This window comes from Salvelinus fontinalis, chromosome 4 (genome assembly GCF_029448725.1).
Source record: "Salvelinus fontinalis isolate EN_2023a chromosome 4, ASM2944872v1, whole genome shotgun sequence".
In the NCBI taxonomy this organism is placed as follows: domain Eukaryota; kingdom Metazoa; phylum Chordata; class Actinopteri; order Salmoniformes; family Salmonidae; genus Salvelinus; species Salvelinus fontinalis.
Window position 1 is genome coordinate 11,587,989 of NC_074668.1, and position 15,145 is coordinate 11,603,133.

The 15,145-nt window shown below is 39.5% G+C and overlaps 1 protein-coding gene across 2 annotated transcripts; it reads left to right on the forward strand.

Annotated features, from left to right (window-relative positions):
• Window positions 1–248: 248 nt before the first annotated feature.
• LOC129853082 (protein Largen-like) lies at window positions 249–14,484 on the forward strand. 2 transcript variants are annotated; one of them, XM_055918766.1, is made up of 3 exons: window positions 249–1,049; window positions 8,680–9,582; window positions 13,107–14,484. In XM_055918766.1, the coding sequence occupies exons 1-2, from the start codon at window positions 912–914 to the stop codon at window positions 9,412–9,414; spliced, it is 873 nt and encodes a 290-aa protein (XP_055774741.1). In that variant the 5' UTR covers window positions 249–911; the 3' UTR covers window positions 9,415–9,582; window positions 13,107–14,484. The 2 variants fall into 2 exon arrangements, with proteins under 2 accessions (XP_055774741.1, XP_055774742.1); XM_055918767.1 differs by having other exon boundaries at window positions 8,680–9,577.
• Window positions 14,485–15,145: the final 661 nt, after the last annotated feature.

Below are 15,145 nucleotides of genomic sequence, written 5' to 3' on the forward strand. Positions count from 1 at the left end.
GTTACTTGAATCAGGTGTGCTGGTGTTGGAATAGATGACATAGCCTATGTGAAAGTGCTGGCTGAGGGTAATGACACGTCACGTGTACCGGTTCGGGAAAACATTGTTTTAAACCATAACACTATGGAAATAATGGTGAGTAACACGAATGTATCACTTTCCAAATCAAAACATGAAGAGCAGCCTTAGGTGACCTGCTTCTGCGGCGCGCGTGTCATGACACGCGCAGCCGTGCAGAGACCATTCTCTCCCCTGGTGTATGGACAGGCTATCAGACACCACGGAGGCTTCGATGTAGATGCAATGTGAAGATGGGATTATTATCACTTGTCATTTATTCAGTAAAGTAACTGCAGTTTATGAATATACTATGCCTGTCTTATGTAGCCTATAGAATATACATATATTTCTGAGAGACAATACGTTCAATGGGGATGTCTGGCGCAGCCTATGGACCATTATGATTAGAATATTGGACTTGGATTGGATTGATGTGTACTATGTACCATGTTCCTTTTCATTCTCTTATTATTTCAGTCTGATTAAAATTATGGACCGAATATTTGACTAGGCATCTTGCCACAAGGAAATGTGACATATCAGCATTTGGTTTTTTTTGACTGAAATTTTGAAAGGTAACGGCGGAATGATCACGAGCGACTGTCTAGAAACACCTCTCCAGCAACATTATTTTGTTAAACATTTTTAAGATAATATTATTTTTGCTTTGCTCTATTGCGCAGGCGTGCTGGCCGGGACGCTGTCACCACGCTTCGCTACATTATTGCGTGATTTAGCCTGTATGGGAGGAAAGTGAAGAAAACAGAACATTAACATGCATAGGCAAAGTGGTCTGACGGCAGCGGAAGGATTTACTTGTGATCCTTAAAAATACATTGTGCCAACGAAGAATGTCAGGGACATCAAATGTAGAATCTGCTGAAGGAGTAGTCTCCAAAGTTAAAGTCAAGAAGCAGATCAAGACTATCGTGAAGGATTTGGAGACCATACTGGGAGACTTGAGGGATGTAGCCAAGGAACTCAAAGAGGTTAGTGGAATAGGTTTCCTATGTCTGGCTTATGTTTGGTGTTTTTTATTTGATATGAACATTGTTTTGTTTTAATGCAGGTATGTTTAGGGTATAGATTTTTTACCGATTGGGAAAAAGATTGTTCTATAATAAACACATCTGAAGGCTCAGATATAATTAAGTCCATGGCCTATGCATTGCCCTTTCGTATGTGACCAACTATCTTATCAGTGAACATGAAAGACATATAGGACACGTTGTATGTGCGAAGGATGACAACGCAGCTGCGCCTTAGTGCGTACACTGGGATTTGATAATTTAAGTGCAAACATGTATCATGAATAATCACGTGTAGTTCACCGGTATGGTTTTGCATTGCATTTCATCATCTAAATGCAGTCTAGCCTACTGTTTTTATGATAATTGTCTCCTGTCAAATTATACAGCAGCTCTCTTCTCGATAGGCACCTTGTTACAGTATCAGGATTGTGTCAGCGCTGTCATTGTGTCTAAGTGATATACAATTGTCAGGAATATCAATTTTAGTGCATTCATTTATTTAACTCATACTATATTTGTTTTCTGTTGATTTCACACATTGATCCTTGTGGTCTTCCATCGTCCCTATATTGACACGAAATCTAACTTGCTTTGACGCGTGGATGTAGCCTACCAAGATGTTTGTACGAAAGGAACTGTCCGGCCTGCTGGTCCTGAAATACCCGCCCTTACACGACAGGTTGTCACTTTAGATGAAACCTACACTGTTCTTCTTAATTGATGGATGTAATGGATGGATACATGACACACATTTCCTCTGACATAATGCTACTCTTTCAACATTTTCAACAAGTATTTGAATTGAATACAATGTTATAGAAACATCAATCTGGGGCGGAAGGTAGCCTAGTGGTTAGAGCGTCGATCTTACCCAAAGGTTGCTAGATCGAATCCCTGAACTGACAAGGTAACAATCTGTTATTCTGCCCCAGAACAAGGCAGTTAACCCACTGTTCCTAGGCCGTCATTGTAAATACGTTTTTTTTTCTTAAATGACTTGCTTAGTTAAATAAAGGTTAAATAAGAAATAAAAAATACAAATCAATATTCTATTTAGGAGAGTGTACACTACTAAAACAACCCACCTCGGGGATTATCAGTTCATTGTGAAAGCCAATGTTTCAGTAAATCCCATTTAGATGCAGTATTTATCTAGTGCAACTCACACACTTGAATTATTGGATTCAAGCCTATGTTTAAGGGGAGCTGAACCCAGATGCTTGGCACAGAGAGAACCATCATGCCCCTAAGCATGTTGCAATGGATACTGTGACTCTCTTTTGTGTCCCACTAAATGAGCCATTTAATAAGACTGCATGGAGATTTCACTCTACATGAGCTTTTTACCCAACCTCAGTTTTATATTCCATTAAATGTGGATATGCTGATATTACTTCACTAGCGTCAATTACTTAAAAATATAATGACTTTTAAAATGGTATACTATGTGGATACTGTTCGCAGACATGGTTTGGCAAAGTATTGGCTACCACTGAAATGTGAAAGGATAGGCAACTTATACCAAAGGTCTTAATTAGTAGGTATTGTGTCAGTAATAGATTACAAAATAACAAGTCATTTCAGACTATCTCCATAATAGTGTTGAACATTGTGTATTTTTATACATGCACATACACATAGAGTAATCAAGGTTTATTTCTACTCAAAACTAGTAAACATACCTAAGGGAAGATGTAGTCATTTGCTACAAAGAGATGTCTTTGCAATTTTCACTGCCTGTCCTGTAGGTATATTATTATCACCTCAACCATGAATGTATGGAGGGGCCAAGTATGTGCTTTCAACAATTTCAATTTCATCTTAATATGTCCACCACGTGCCAGAGCATACTCACAGAATTCATTCTTATATAAACTGATCATGTATGTTATCAAGTTAGTATTGCTATAGCCAGAGGGTCTTGCTTTTGATTTAGAGTCTTCATACAGTTTGGTGTGTGTTCTTTTCATTGGACTATTATGGGTAGTTTCTAGTTTGCCCTTACCTTACAAATACGTCTAGCAAATTAATTAATCAAACACGACCTGCAATTAATCAGAGAATACTGTGTAATATTGTTGTGTTGCATGCGAATCTGGCTTGAGAGGACCATATGTCTACAAAGTTATTATAATAATTCATTAGTTTAAAGGCCAAATTAAGCCGTTTTTTCCCCCATATCAAATCATTTCTGGTAACAATTAAGTACCTTACTGTGATTGTTTTCAACTAAAATGGTCAAAAAGAAGCAAAAATAGCTTCTCAGCAATGAGCAATTTCTCAAGCAAAAAATGTAGCTAGGATTGTCTACGAGTGGTCTGAGTGGGGAGGGGAAACGGAAGACTAGCTGTTATTGGAAGAGATTTGAAACTCTCTTATTGGTCTATTAACTAATTAACCACCCGGTGATGTCACCAGGCAGGCAAAAACTCCATCCCACCAAAACAGGCTGAAATTTCAGGCAGACTTTTCAAACAGCTCTTACACTAGAAGGACATTATCATAATTTTCACAATTTCACAATATTATTCCAACCACATAGTGTGGAAATATACATTATATACAGGGCCTTCAGAAAGTTTTTTTCTCACCCATCTACCGCCAATACCGTATAATGACCAAGTGAAAACTTGTTTTTAGACATTTTTGCAAATTTATTGAAAATGATATACAGAAATATCTAATTTACATACAGTACCAGTCAAAAGTTTGGACACACCTCCTCTTTCAAGGGTTTTTCTTTATTTGTTACATTGTAGAATAATAGTGAAGACATCAAAATGATGAAATAACACATATGGAATCATGTAGTAACCAAAAAAGTGTTAAACAAACCAAAATAGATTTTAGATTTTAGATTTTTCAACGTAGCCACCCTTTTACCTTGACGACAGCTTTGCACACTCTTGGTATTCTCTCAACCAGCTTTATGAGGAATGCTTTTCCAACAGTCTTGAAGGAGTTCTCACATATACTGAGCACTCATTGGCTGCTCTTCCTTCACTCTGCGGTCCAACTCATCCCGAACCATCTCAATTGAGTTGAGGTCGGGTGTGAAGTGTGAAGTGCCAGATAATCTGATGCAGCACTCCATCGCTTTCTTTCTTGGTCAAATAGCCCTTAAGGAGCCTGGAGGTGTGTTTTGGGTCATTGTCCTGTTGAAAAACAAATGATAGTCCCAGATGGGATGGCGTATCGCTGCAGAATTCTGTGGATGCCATGCTGGTTAAGTGTGTCTTGAGTTCTAAATAAATCACAGACAGTGTCACCAGCAAAGCACCCCCACACCATAACACCTCCTCCCCCACGCTTCACGGTGGGAACCACACATGCGGAAATAATCCGTTCACCTACTCTGCGTCTCACAAAGACACGCCGGTTGGAACCAAACATTTCTAATTTGGACGCATCAAACCAAAGGACATATTTCCACCGGTCTAATGTCCATTGCTGGTGTTTCTTGGCCCAAGCATGTCTCTTCTTCTTATTGGTGTCCTTGAGTAGGGGTTTCTTTGCAGCAATTCGACCATGCAGGCCTGATTCACGCAGTCTCCTCTGAACAGTTGATGTTGAGATGTGTCTGTTACTTGAACTCTATGGAGCATTAATTTGGGCTGCAATCTGAGGCTGGTAACTCTAATGAACTGATCCTCTGCAGCAGAGGTAACTCTGGGTCTTCCTTTCCTGTGGCGGTCCTCATGTTTCTGTACAGCACTTTGAGATATCAGCTGATGTACAAAGGGCTATAAAAATAAATTTGATTTGATGAGAGCCAGCTTCATCATAGCGCTTGATGGTTTTTGCGATTGCACGTGAATAAACTTTCAAAGTTCTTGACATCTTCCAGATTGACTGACCTTCATGTCTTAAGGTAATGATGAACTGTCATTTCTCTTTGCTTATTTGAGCTGTTCTTGCCATAATATGGACTTGGTCTTCTACCAAACAGGGCTATCTTCTGTATATCACCTCTACCTTGTCACAGTACAACTGATTGGCTCATTAAGAAGGAAAGAAATTCCACAAATGAACTTTTAACAAGGCACACCTGTTAATTTAAATGCATTCCAGGTGACTACCTCATGAAGCTGGTTGAGAGAATGCCAAGAGTGTGCAAAGCTGTCCTGAAGAATGTCAAATATATTAAATAATTTGATTTCTTTAACACTTTTTATTTACCTACATGATTCCATGTGTCATTTTAGAGTTTGCTGTCTTCACTATTATTCTACAATGTAGAAAATAGTCAAAATAAAGAAAAACACTGGAATGAGTACGTGTGTCCAAACTTTTAACTGAAAGTATACATGTTAGAATCACCATTGCCAGCGATTACAGCTGGGAGTCCTTTTGTGTACGTTTTTAAGAGCTTTGCACACCTGGATTGCACAATATTAGGACTTTTTTTTCAAGCTCTTTCAAGTTGGTTGTTGATCGTTGCTAAACAGCCATTTTCAAGTCTTGCCATAGATTTTCAAGACAATTTGAGTCAAAACTGTAAGTAGGCCACTCAGGAACATTCAATGTCGTCTTGGTAAACAACTCCATTGTATATTTGGCCTTGTGTTTTTGGTTATTGTCCTGCTGAAAAGTGAATTTGTCTCCCAGTGTCTATTGGAAGGCAGACTGAACCAGGTTTTCCTCTAGGATTTTACCTGTGCTTAGCTATATTCCGTTTCTTTTTATCCTAAAAAACACTCCCTGGTCCTTGCTGATGGCAAGCATACCCATGACATGATGCAGCCACCACCATGCTTGAAAATATGAAGAGTGGTACTCAGTGATGTGTTATGTTGGATTTGCCCAAAACATAACGCTTTGTATTCAGGACATAAAGTTAATTTCTTTGCCACATCTTTTGCAGTATTACTTTAGTGCCTTATTGCAAACAGGATGCATGTTTTGGAATACTTTGTTTCTGTAGAGGCTTCCTTCTTTTCACTCTGTCATTTCGGTTAATAATGTGAAGTAAATACAATGCTGTTGATCCATCCTCAGTCTCCTATCACAGCCATTAAACTCTGTAACTGTTTTAAAGTCACCATTGGGCTCATGGTGAAATCTCTGAGCGGTTTCCTTCCTCTCCGCATGCTGAGTTAGGAAGGACGCCTGTTTCGTTGTAGTGACTGGGGGTATTGATGAACCATCCAAAGTGTAATTAATAACTTCACCATGTTCAAAGGGATATTCAATGTCTGCTTTATGATTTTTATCCATCTACCAATATGTGCCCTTCTTTGCGAGGCATTGGGAAAACCTCCCTGGTCTTTGTGGTTGGATCTGTGTTTGAAATTCGCTGCATGACTGAGGGACCTTATAATTGTATGTGTGGGGTACAGAGATGAGGTAGTCATTCAAAAATCATGTTAAACACTACAATTGCACACAGAGTGAGTCCATGTAACGTATTATGTGACTTGTTAGGCAAATGTTTACTCCTGAACTTGTTATAACAAAGGGGTTGAATACTTATTGACTCAAAAAATTTCAACTTTGTAAAAATGTCTAAAAACTAAATTCGACTTGAACATTATAGGGTATTGTGTGTAGGCCAGTGACACAAAATCTCAATTTAACAATTTTAAATTCAACACAACAAAATGTGGAAAATGTGTGAATACATTCTGAAGGCACTGTAAAACAAGTTTTTGACTGCAGTGGGCCTTTATAGAGTCGATGTCCACGTCTGTCTCATTCTACCGCATCCACCAATGACGGCCTTCCGCATCTGCGGTGGAAGACGGCCGAGCTACAGCGGTGTTTGTCAGACCATGAGACATCCCAAAAATTGTTCTTCACACGAAAACGTCTGAAGTAGCGTGCAAACTGTTTGGCTACATATGGATATGCCTCTATGAAAAGGTGAGACTCTCACGAACACATACACGTCGGTTGTTTTGCTGACAGGTGTATAAAATTGAGGGCACAGCCATGCAATCTCCATAGACAAACATTGGCAGTAGAATGACCATACTGAAGAGCTCAAATACTTTTAACGTGGCACAGTCTTAGGATGCCACCTTTACAACAAGTCAGTTTGTCAAATTTCTGCCCTGCTATAGCAGCCCCGGTCAACTGTAAGTGCTGTTATTGTGAATTGGAAACGTCTAGGAGCAACAAAGGCTCAGCCGCGAAGTGGTAGGCCACACAAGCCCACAGAACATGATCGCCGATTATTAAAGCGCGTAGTGCGTAAAAATAGTCAGTCCTCAGTTGTAGCACTCACTACAGAGTTCCAAATTGCCTCTGAAAGCAACATCATCTGTTCGTCGGGAGCTTCATTAAGTGGGATTCCATGGTAGAGCAGCCGCACACAAATCTAAGATCAGCATGCGCAATGCCTGCGTCGGCTGGAGTGGTGTAAAGCTCGCCGCCATTGGACTCAGTGGAAACGCGCTCTGTGGAGTGAAGAATCACGCTTCACCATCTGACAGTTCGAAAGACGAATCTGGGTTTGGCAGATTCCAGGAGAACGCTACCTGCCCCAATGTATAGTGCCAGCTGTAAAGTTTGGTGGAGGCGGAATAATTATCTGGGGCTGTTTTTTATTGTTCGGGCCCCTTAGTTCCAGTGAAGGGAAATCTTAACGCTACAGCATACCTGTGCTTAGCTCTATTCCGACATTCTAGACGAGTCTGTGCTTCCATCTTTCCATCTTTGTGGCATCAGTTTGGGGAAGTCTCTTTCCTGTTTCAGCATGACAAGGCCCCCGTGCAGAAAGCGAGGTCCATACAGAAATGATTTGTCGAGATCGGTGTGGAAGAACTTAACTGGCCTGCACAGAGCCCTGACAGCGACCCCATCGAACACCTTTGGGATGGATTGGAAAGCCGACTGGGAGCCAAGCCTAATCGCCCAACATCAGTGCCCAACCTCACTGATACTCTTGTGGCTGAAAGGAAGCAAGTCCCTGCAGCAATGATCCAACATCTAGTGGAAAACCTTCCCAGAAGAATGGAGGTTGTTATAGCAAAGGGGGGACCAACTCCATATTAATGCCCATGATTTTGGAATGAGATGTTAGACGAGCAGGTGTCCAAATACCTTTGGTCATGTAGTGTATATCTATATGGAAGTAGTTTAGTGCAAAAGAAAAAGGGGGTAAATATGGGTAAAAAAAAAAAAATACTAATAATTTCCGTATCTTTCTTATATCTCTCAGCTATAGGACAGAAACTTTAAAACAAAATTCCTTTGCATACATTTTTTGGACTATGTATGAATCTGTTATTCAATGTGTTTCTATGGGCTAATAACAGTAAGGCCAAATTCAATGTTTCATCAAATATTTGTTTTATATACAGTATATATATATTTTTTTTGTTATATACCTAAAGGGTTCCTAAAACTCTAAATAAAATAGCTAAATGATCCTTGGTATGACCATCTTAAAACAATTCCATATGTTAGCCTAGTAGAAGCCCCCTCCTCCTGCCTAACTATTTACTAGCCAGGTTGCACAACAACAAGTGCTTCATACGGTAACATTTTGGCTGCTGCTGTATTTTCTACTCTATTAGTCTGTTATATTTCGATGTCTGTCAAACTAAATATGTACTGTCCTCCTTTTCCTTTTCTCCTGGTGCAGGTTGTGCATGAGATCGACTCCCTCACGTGTGACCTACAGCTGGAGGAGGAGATGACAGACAGTTCCAAGACAGACACCCTGAACAGCAGCTCTAGCAGCACCACCACCACCACCACAACCTCCAGCATCGACAAGATCAAGATCGCCATCTTTAGGCCCCCGTCTGTCAGCCACGCCATCCTGACCGTGATGAAGAAGCCCCACCCTCCGCTGCCCCCTCCCAGGCTGACACCTATCAAAGCAGAGGAGCATAACAAGAACCCACTATCAGGGAGCCTACTAGCCAAGGCTAACGGGACTCTTATGCGTAATGGTGTTTTCCCAGGGAAGCCAAACAGAGACTTATCGTGCTGCATCTCTAAAAGTACAAAGGAAGAGAGAGGACTTATGCCAATGCCTTTGCTACGGCATGAAAAGACCAAATGCCCCCAGGCAACCCGGGAGAGGGTCCGATTCAGTGAAAAGGTCCAGTATCACGGGTACTGCCCTGACTGTGACCTGCAATATGACGTTGACAACACAGATATGCACTTACAGCCAGAATTTACTGATGACATGAGCCCTGTCCATCAGTGTTCCTCCTCCTCACCACCATCCCAGCTCATGTTAGAAAATGGCGGCCTCAGTGTCAGCCATAGTTTCCCTCCTACAAAAATGCCTTGTGTGCCTCATTCTAACCCTTCCCTGAAACCACAGAAAACCATCCTTCGAAAATCAACCACCACAACGGTTTGATGTTAATCACCCTTAATTTAAATATTTCTAAATAATTTATAGTGTTTTCTATTTCATGAGCACTTTCTACTCGATTCAAACGTGGATTATCTAAACGATGAGGAAAAAAGAGCGCTAGAAGACGTGGCCATGAGCTCAGAAATGCACAAGGAGAGAATGAACGGTGAGGTGAGTGAGTGGCATCTAACAACTGTCCTGCTAGTGTAAGGGTTTGGCAGGATTGGTTTGAGAGATGTGAAGTAACATTGTATCATATTTTGGGGGTGGGATTTTTTAGAAACAAGAAGCTGTGTTAGAACATGTCATTCATTTATGCTCTGGATTAAACAACAAATCAAGCTTGCCTCAAATCCGTCCGCTGACCCAGATTCTACAGTACACCTCTGTGTATAGGGCTGAGACAGTAATACAATGATGGCATATAGTAGCTTTTGTCACCCGCTATTGCTTCACTGCCATACTTCACTTCTTGAGATGGGGAGGGTGTCACACTACTGAATCTAGAGCAACATCTACTGGTGGCTTAGGTTATAGGAAGATGTAAAATAAATATAGTCACATTGAGTTAAGCTTGCGAAGACAAACCATGTCAAATCTCCCATGGTGGACTGAACAGACACTATTCAAAAGTGTTTAACCTCAGATGTTTTGAGGTTAAATCTTAGTTAGATGTATTACCAATCAACATATGTTGGTATTTTAATCTTAATTTACCATACATTTATAGAACTGTAATTAAACAGTAGTGGCCGTGTGTGGGTGCTTTATTATGTTATCGTGTCATTCAGAAAGGAATGATCAAAAGGGTATGAAAGCACAAAGCATTTCAGTGCTTTGGAAGGGAAGAAATTAGGCATACCCTGGAGGTGGATGGAAATAGTAGCACCTCCTACTAGCAAGCCTTCTAATGAGCAGGATTAGGCTATTACTGTGCCGATAACACTATTTCATACTGCCTTTGTACCAACACAAATGTTGACAATGCTCTAAAGTAGACATGGGAAAGCAATGTGTGTGTAAATTGTGTGTGAGTCTGTGTGAACAAAAACAAAAAGTGGGATGTGAACGCTGCTGAGATCCAATGCATGATGTCTTTGCTCTCATGGACAAGCTTACTAACCCGCATTCAACATTTAGATAGGGATTGGTGCTTATTCAAGCATTTTAAATAAACAGAAACATGAAAAAAATGTAACAAACATGAGGAATGCCATGAAGGATGTAGCGATATCAGCTTATGCCCTGCAGGCTTGCTTCGCCCGGTCGCATTGTGGATAAGATTAGTAAAAAAAACATTTTATTCTGGAGAAATAAAATATAAATGTGTTAGCCTTCATCAAGTAGTACAGCTCTATGTATGTCATATTGAATACTAACAAATTAAGAACAATTCCCTTGAAATACAGAAATGCATAAATGCACTAAAAGGAAATGGGCATTGTAGGGTGATCAGAAAAGACTTCCACAAGAGTGTGCCCACAGCAGAACTATATATAGAGATATCTATCGCAATGATGAATCCCACCCACCCAGCTACAGTACATGATCTGCATGTGCCTGTGGGTGGGAAACTATTCCAGACATTTAGAATGATGGTGTAAAACTTATTGTGCAAAACTCTAACATCCATTGAGCTGATGGTTAAAAATTCTGTGTGACATCATCGCTTGCCGACCTGGCAAAGAGGAATATGCATAAATGTGACACAATTACAGTTGTTTCAATTAACAATTAGCTATCATACTCTTCTATATCGTACTACAGTGCCAGACACAATTGTTGATATACTCAACATGTATCACTTGGTTAGGTCTTTAATTTCAATTGGAAACATGCTCTCTAAATTGAAATAGAGTGAAAAGACATTAAACAAAATGGAAAGTGAAATATGACAAGACAAATAATACAGTTTTGTTCCAGAGGCGTTCCATCTATAATGGAGATATCAAAATAGTGATTACCTACAGTACATTATCAAAACATTAGAGTGCTAATAATACATCTCATACATATTAAGAGAGAGAGAGAGAGAGAGAGAGAGAGAGAGAGAGAGAGAGAGAGAGAGAGAGAGAGAGAGAGAGAGAGAGAGAGAGAGAGAGAGAGAGAGAGAGAGAGAGAGAGAGAGAGAGAGAGAGAGAGAGAGAGAGAGAGAGAGAGAGAGAGAGAGAGAGAGAGAGAGAGAGAGAGAGAGAGAGAGAGAGAGAGAGAGAGAGAGAGAGAGAGAGTGTTTGGGAAAGTTGTGAAGCAATGTTAATCTAAAATTATTATGCTCCTTTGGAGACTAAAAGGAGACGCATCAGATTATTATGCTCCTTTGGAGACTAAAAGGAGAGACATCAGATTATTATGCTCCTTTGGAGACTAAAAGGAGAGACATCAGATTATTATGCTCCTTTGGAGACTAAAAGGAGAGACATCCGATTATTATGCTCATTTGGAAAGTATTAAAAGGAGACACATCAGATTATTATGCCCCTTTGGAGACTATTAAAAGGAGAGACATCAGATTATTATGCTCCTTTGGAGACTAAAAGGAGAGACATCAGATTGTTATGCTCCTTTGGAGACTAATAGGAGAAACATCAGATTATTATGCTCCTTTGGAGAGTATTAAAAGGAGAGACATCAGATTATTATGCTCGTTTGGAGACTAGAAGGAGAGGCATCAGATTACTATGCTCCTTTTGAGACTAAAAGGAGAGACATCAGATTATTATGCTCCTTTTGAGACAATTAAAAGGAGAGACATCAGATTATTATGCTCCTTTGGAGACTATTAAAAGGAGAGACATCAGATTAGTATGCTCCTTTGGAGACTATTAAAAGGAGATACATCATATTATTATGCTCCCTTTGAGAGTATTAAAAGGAGAGACATCAGATTATTATGCTCCTTTAGAGACTATTAAAAGGAGAGATAATCAGATTATTATGCTCCTTTTGAGAGTATTAAAAGGAGAGACATCAGATTATTATGCTCCTTTGGAGACTATTAAAAGGAGAGACATCAGCTGCATCTCCTTTTTTAAGATAAACAATATTGCAATTGGGACTTGTTTGTTTTTCAAATGGTGATACAGCTGTACAGATCTACAGTCAAGAATTTGTCAAGTGGAAGAATTGGTCAAGAGACTATGAAGAATGTACGAAACACACACAGTTCCTCTGTCTGACACTTAAAATGCAGAAGATTTTATGTCACCCAGAAACTGTAAAGAAAGGGACAGTATCAACATTCTACTACAATGTGTAATCACCATTGAAGTAATCCATTTGAATTTGATGATTAGATAAAGATATTTAGTCAAAGTACAAGGCATTCAGGTTGACCAACATCTATCTGTGAGTTAGAAAGTGTAAGGTTCCAACCACATACTGGATTATTGATGTTGGCTATTATGGTGTAGCTGCATGCACATCAAAAACATAAGAGAATTCACAATGTCCTATTTTGTTCACAATTTTTGTGATTTTATTAACAAATAAGTTTAATGTAACCTTGAATGCACTGAAAGGAATTGTGCAATAATGTTCTGACCCAAAAAACATCACCATCCTTTTATTTGAATTGTGGTCATGTTCTTTTTTAATCTGTTCATTCCCATGGCTACTGCTGTTATGCAAGTTCAATTGCATTTCCCTCTTCCTATCAGAATGCTCACATTAATGTGTTTTCCTTGTTTCCCCTGCAGGTCCTTCTGGGTAAAAGTGGAAACAGCCTTTACTGACATGAAACGGATCAATTTTGGTTCATCATACAGTCACTGAGAACGAGGCTCCCTACCTTTGACAGAATACCAGATCCTCTGAGCCAAGGCCATATAATTAATCCTCATAGAGAATTGGAAGACATAGTAGCACAGTTTTATTCATGGGAGAAGCATGGTAAAAGTTCAAATGTAGTGCAAACATAAGATGAAAACATTGCATCCAAATGTGACTGGTTCATTTACAATTGAAATGGAGATTCTATGTATAATTATAGGCAGTGGAATTACTGATGTCCCCAGCATTCTGAGAACTCTTCAAGGGTGGGAAGTCTGCTTATAGCAGACATTCCTATTGAAGGTGAGAGAGAGAGAAACCAAACCATGTTCATGTTACTTTTTTATGACATCATTTGAACAAGAACAGACACTCTCAGTTCATAATTGTATCTGTTGGTTATAGGATTTTGTGAATTATGGGATATTAGACATAAACAGCCAGTAAAATCTGCTGGACAAGATTTGTTGATCTGCAGTGACTGCTCTTAATATACAGGAACATGAAATACACACATGTGTCATATTGAAAATCCAACATACAATATGAGGCAACTTAAATGGCTAAAATATAGGAATTGAGGATGTTCACTAATTTGTGTTCGGAATACTATGTTGAGCGTATAGAAATCTATGTGTGATCAATGTCATACAAGTTGCTTGCAAAGATATGGCATGCACTTAAAGAATAACTTGCATTACATTTTATTTGTATATATTTATATATTTATAAAACATTTCTACAGAGATTGTAACATTTAAAAAGAGGATATTTTTTTTATTCCGTGGGATGAAAGGCGTGTTTTAAAGAAGGCTGTCATTCTTCTGAAAGTACATGCGTTTCTGCAGGGCATATCTGGATAATTTATTTCTATAGTGAGAGAGTATATAAATAAACACACATTATTGTTATGGTATAGGGGCGGAACATTTTTTGTAAAATGTGAAAGCAAACTAGATTAAACCAAATACATTGTTGTGCTTATCAGGGGAGGCATGATACTGAATGAACGCATGACTGATTCTTTTTCCACTTCCTCCTGTCATCGCTGTGGTCTGCTATGCATTTCCTGGAGAGGCTGTTAGGACCTGCTGCCCCTTCCACCAACTGGAGTGCACCTCACTTCGGCCCACCCTTAGTCGATGCGGACTTTGTGACTGTGTTCTCTCTGGGAAGAAAAACCCATTGTCAATGACGTGTTGGGGAAACAATGTCCACATCTTTGGACATCATTTGCACTTGGCACTTATGTTAGTCTTTATACTTTGTTTTTCCTTTAACATGTTAATTACAGAATCATTTCAAGTATGTGTTGATTGTGTTGATTTGAAATGGTAATGCCTGCTTCTAAAGCTATTTGAAAGGTCAATGACCTACAGTATATCACCCCGCTGTAAGTCAAATGAAAAAGTTAGTATTAATACTCATCCAAGCTAGTGCTACTGTCATTATTATCTCAGATTTTCAGTGAGAGTCAAAAACCTATTTCAAAGTGAATGAACATAAGAGGCAAAAGGAAGACAATTGATATCTGGGCTCCTGAGTGGCGCAGCAGTCTAAGGCACTGCATCTCAGTGGAAGAGGGGTCACTGCAGTTCCTGGTTTGAATCCAGACTGCATCACAGTGATTGGGAGTCCATAGGGTTGGCGCATAATTGGCCCAGCGTCATCTGGGTTTGGCTGGGGTAGGCCGTCACTGTAAATAATAATTTGTTCTTAACTGACTTGCCTGGTTAAATATTTTTTTTAATCATTGTACCATGTAAGACCATCGTCCCAAGTAGCTGAAGACGTTCAATGTAAAAAACAAACAAGGAATGAATAGAATTATAATACCTATAGATTCTCCATTTGTAATCAAAGGAACTGGGTCAAATAGATCCTTCTGATGGTGTTCTACCTTTGTTCAAGAGCCCCAGCTGTTGCTAGAGCAGATTTTTCTGCAACTCAGAGATGACTGGAGGCA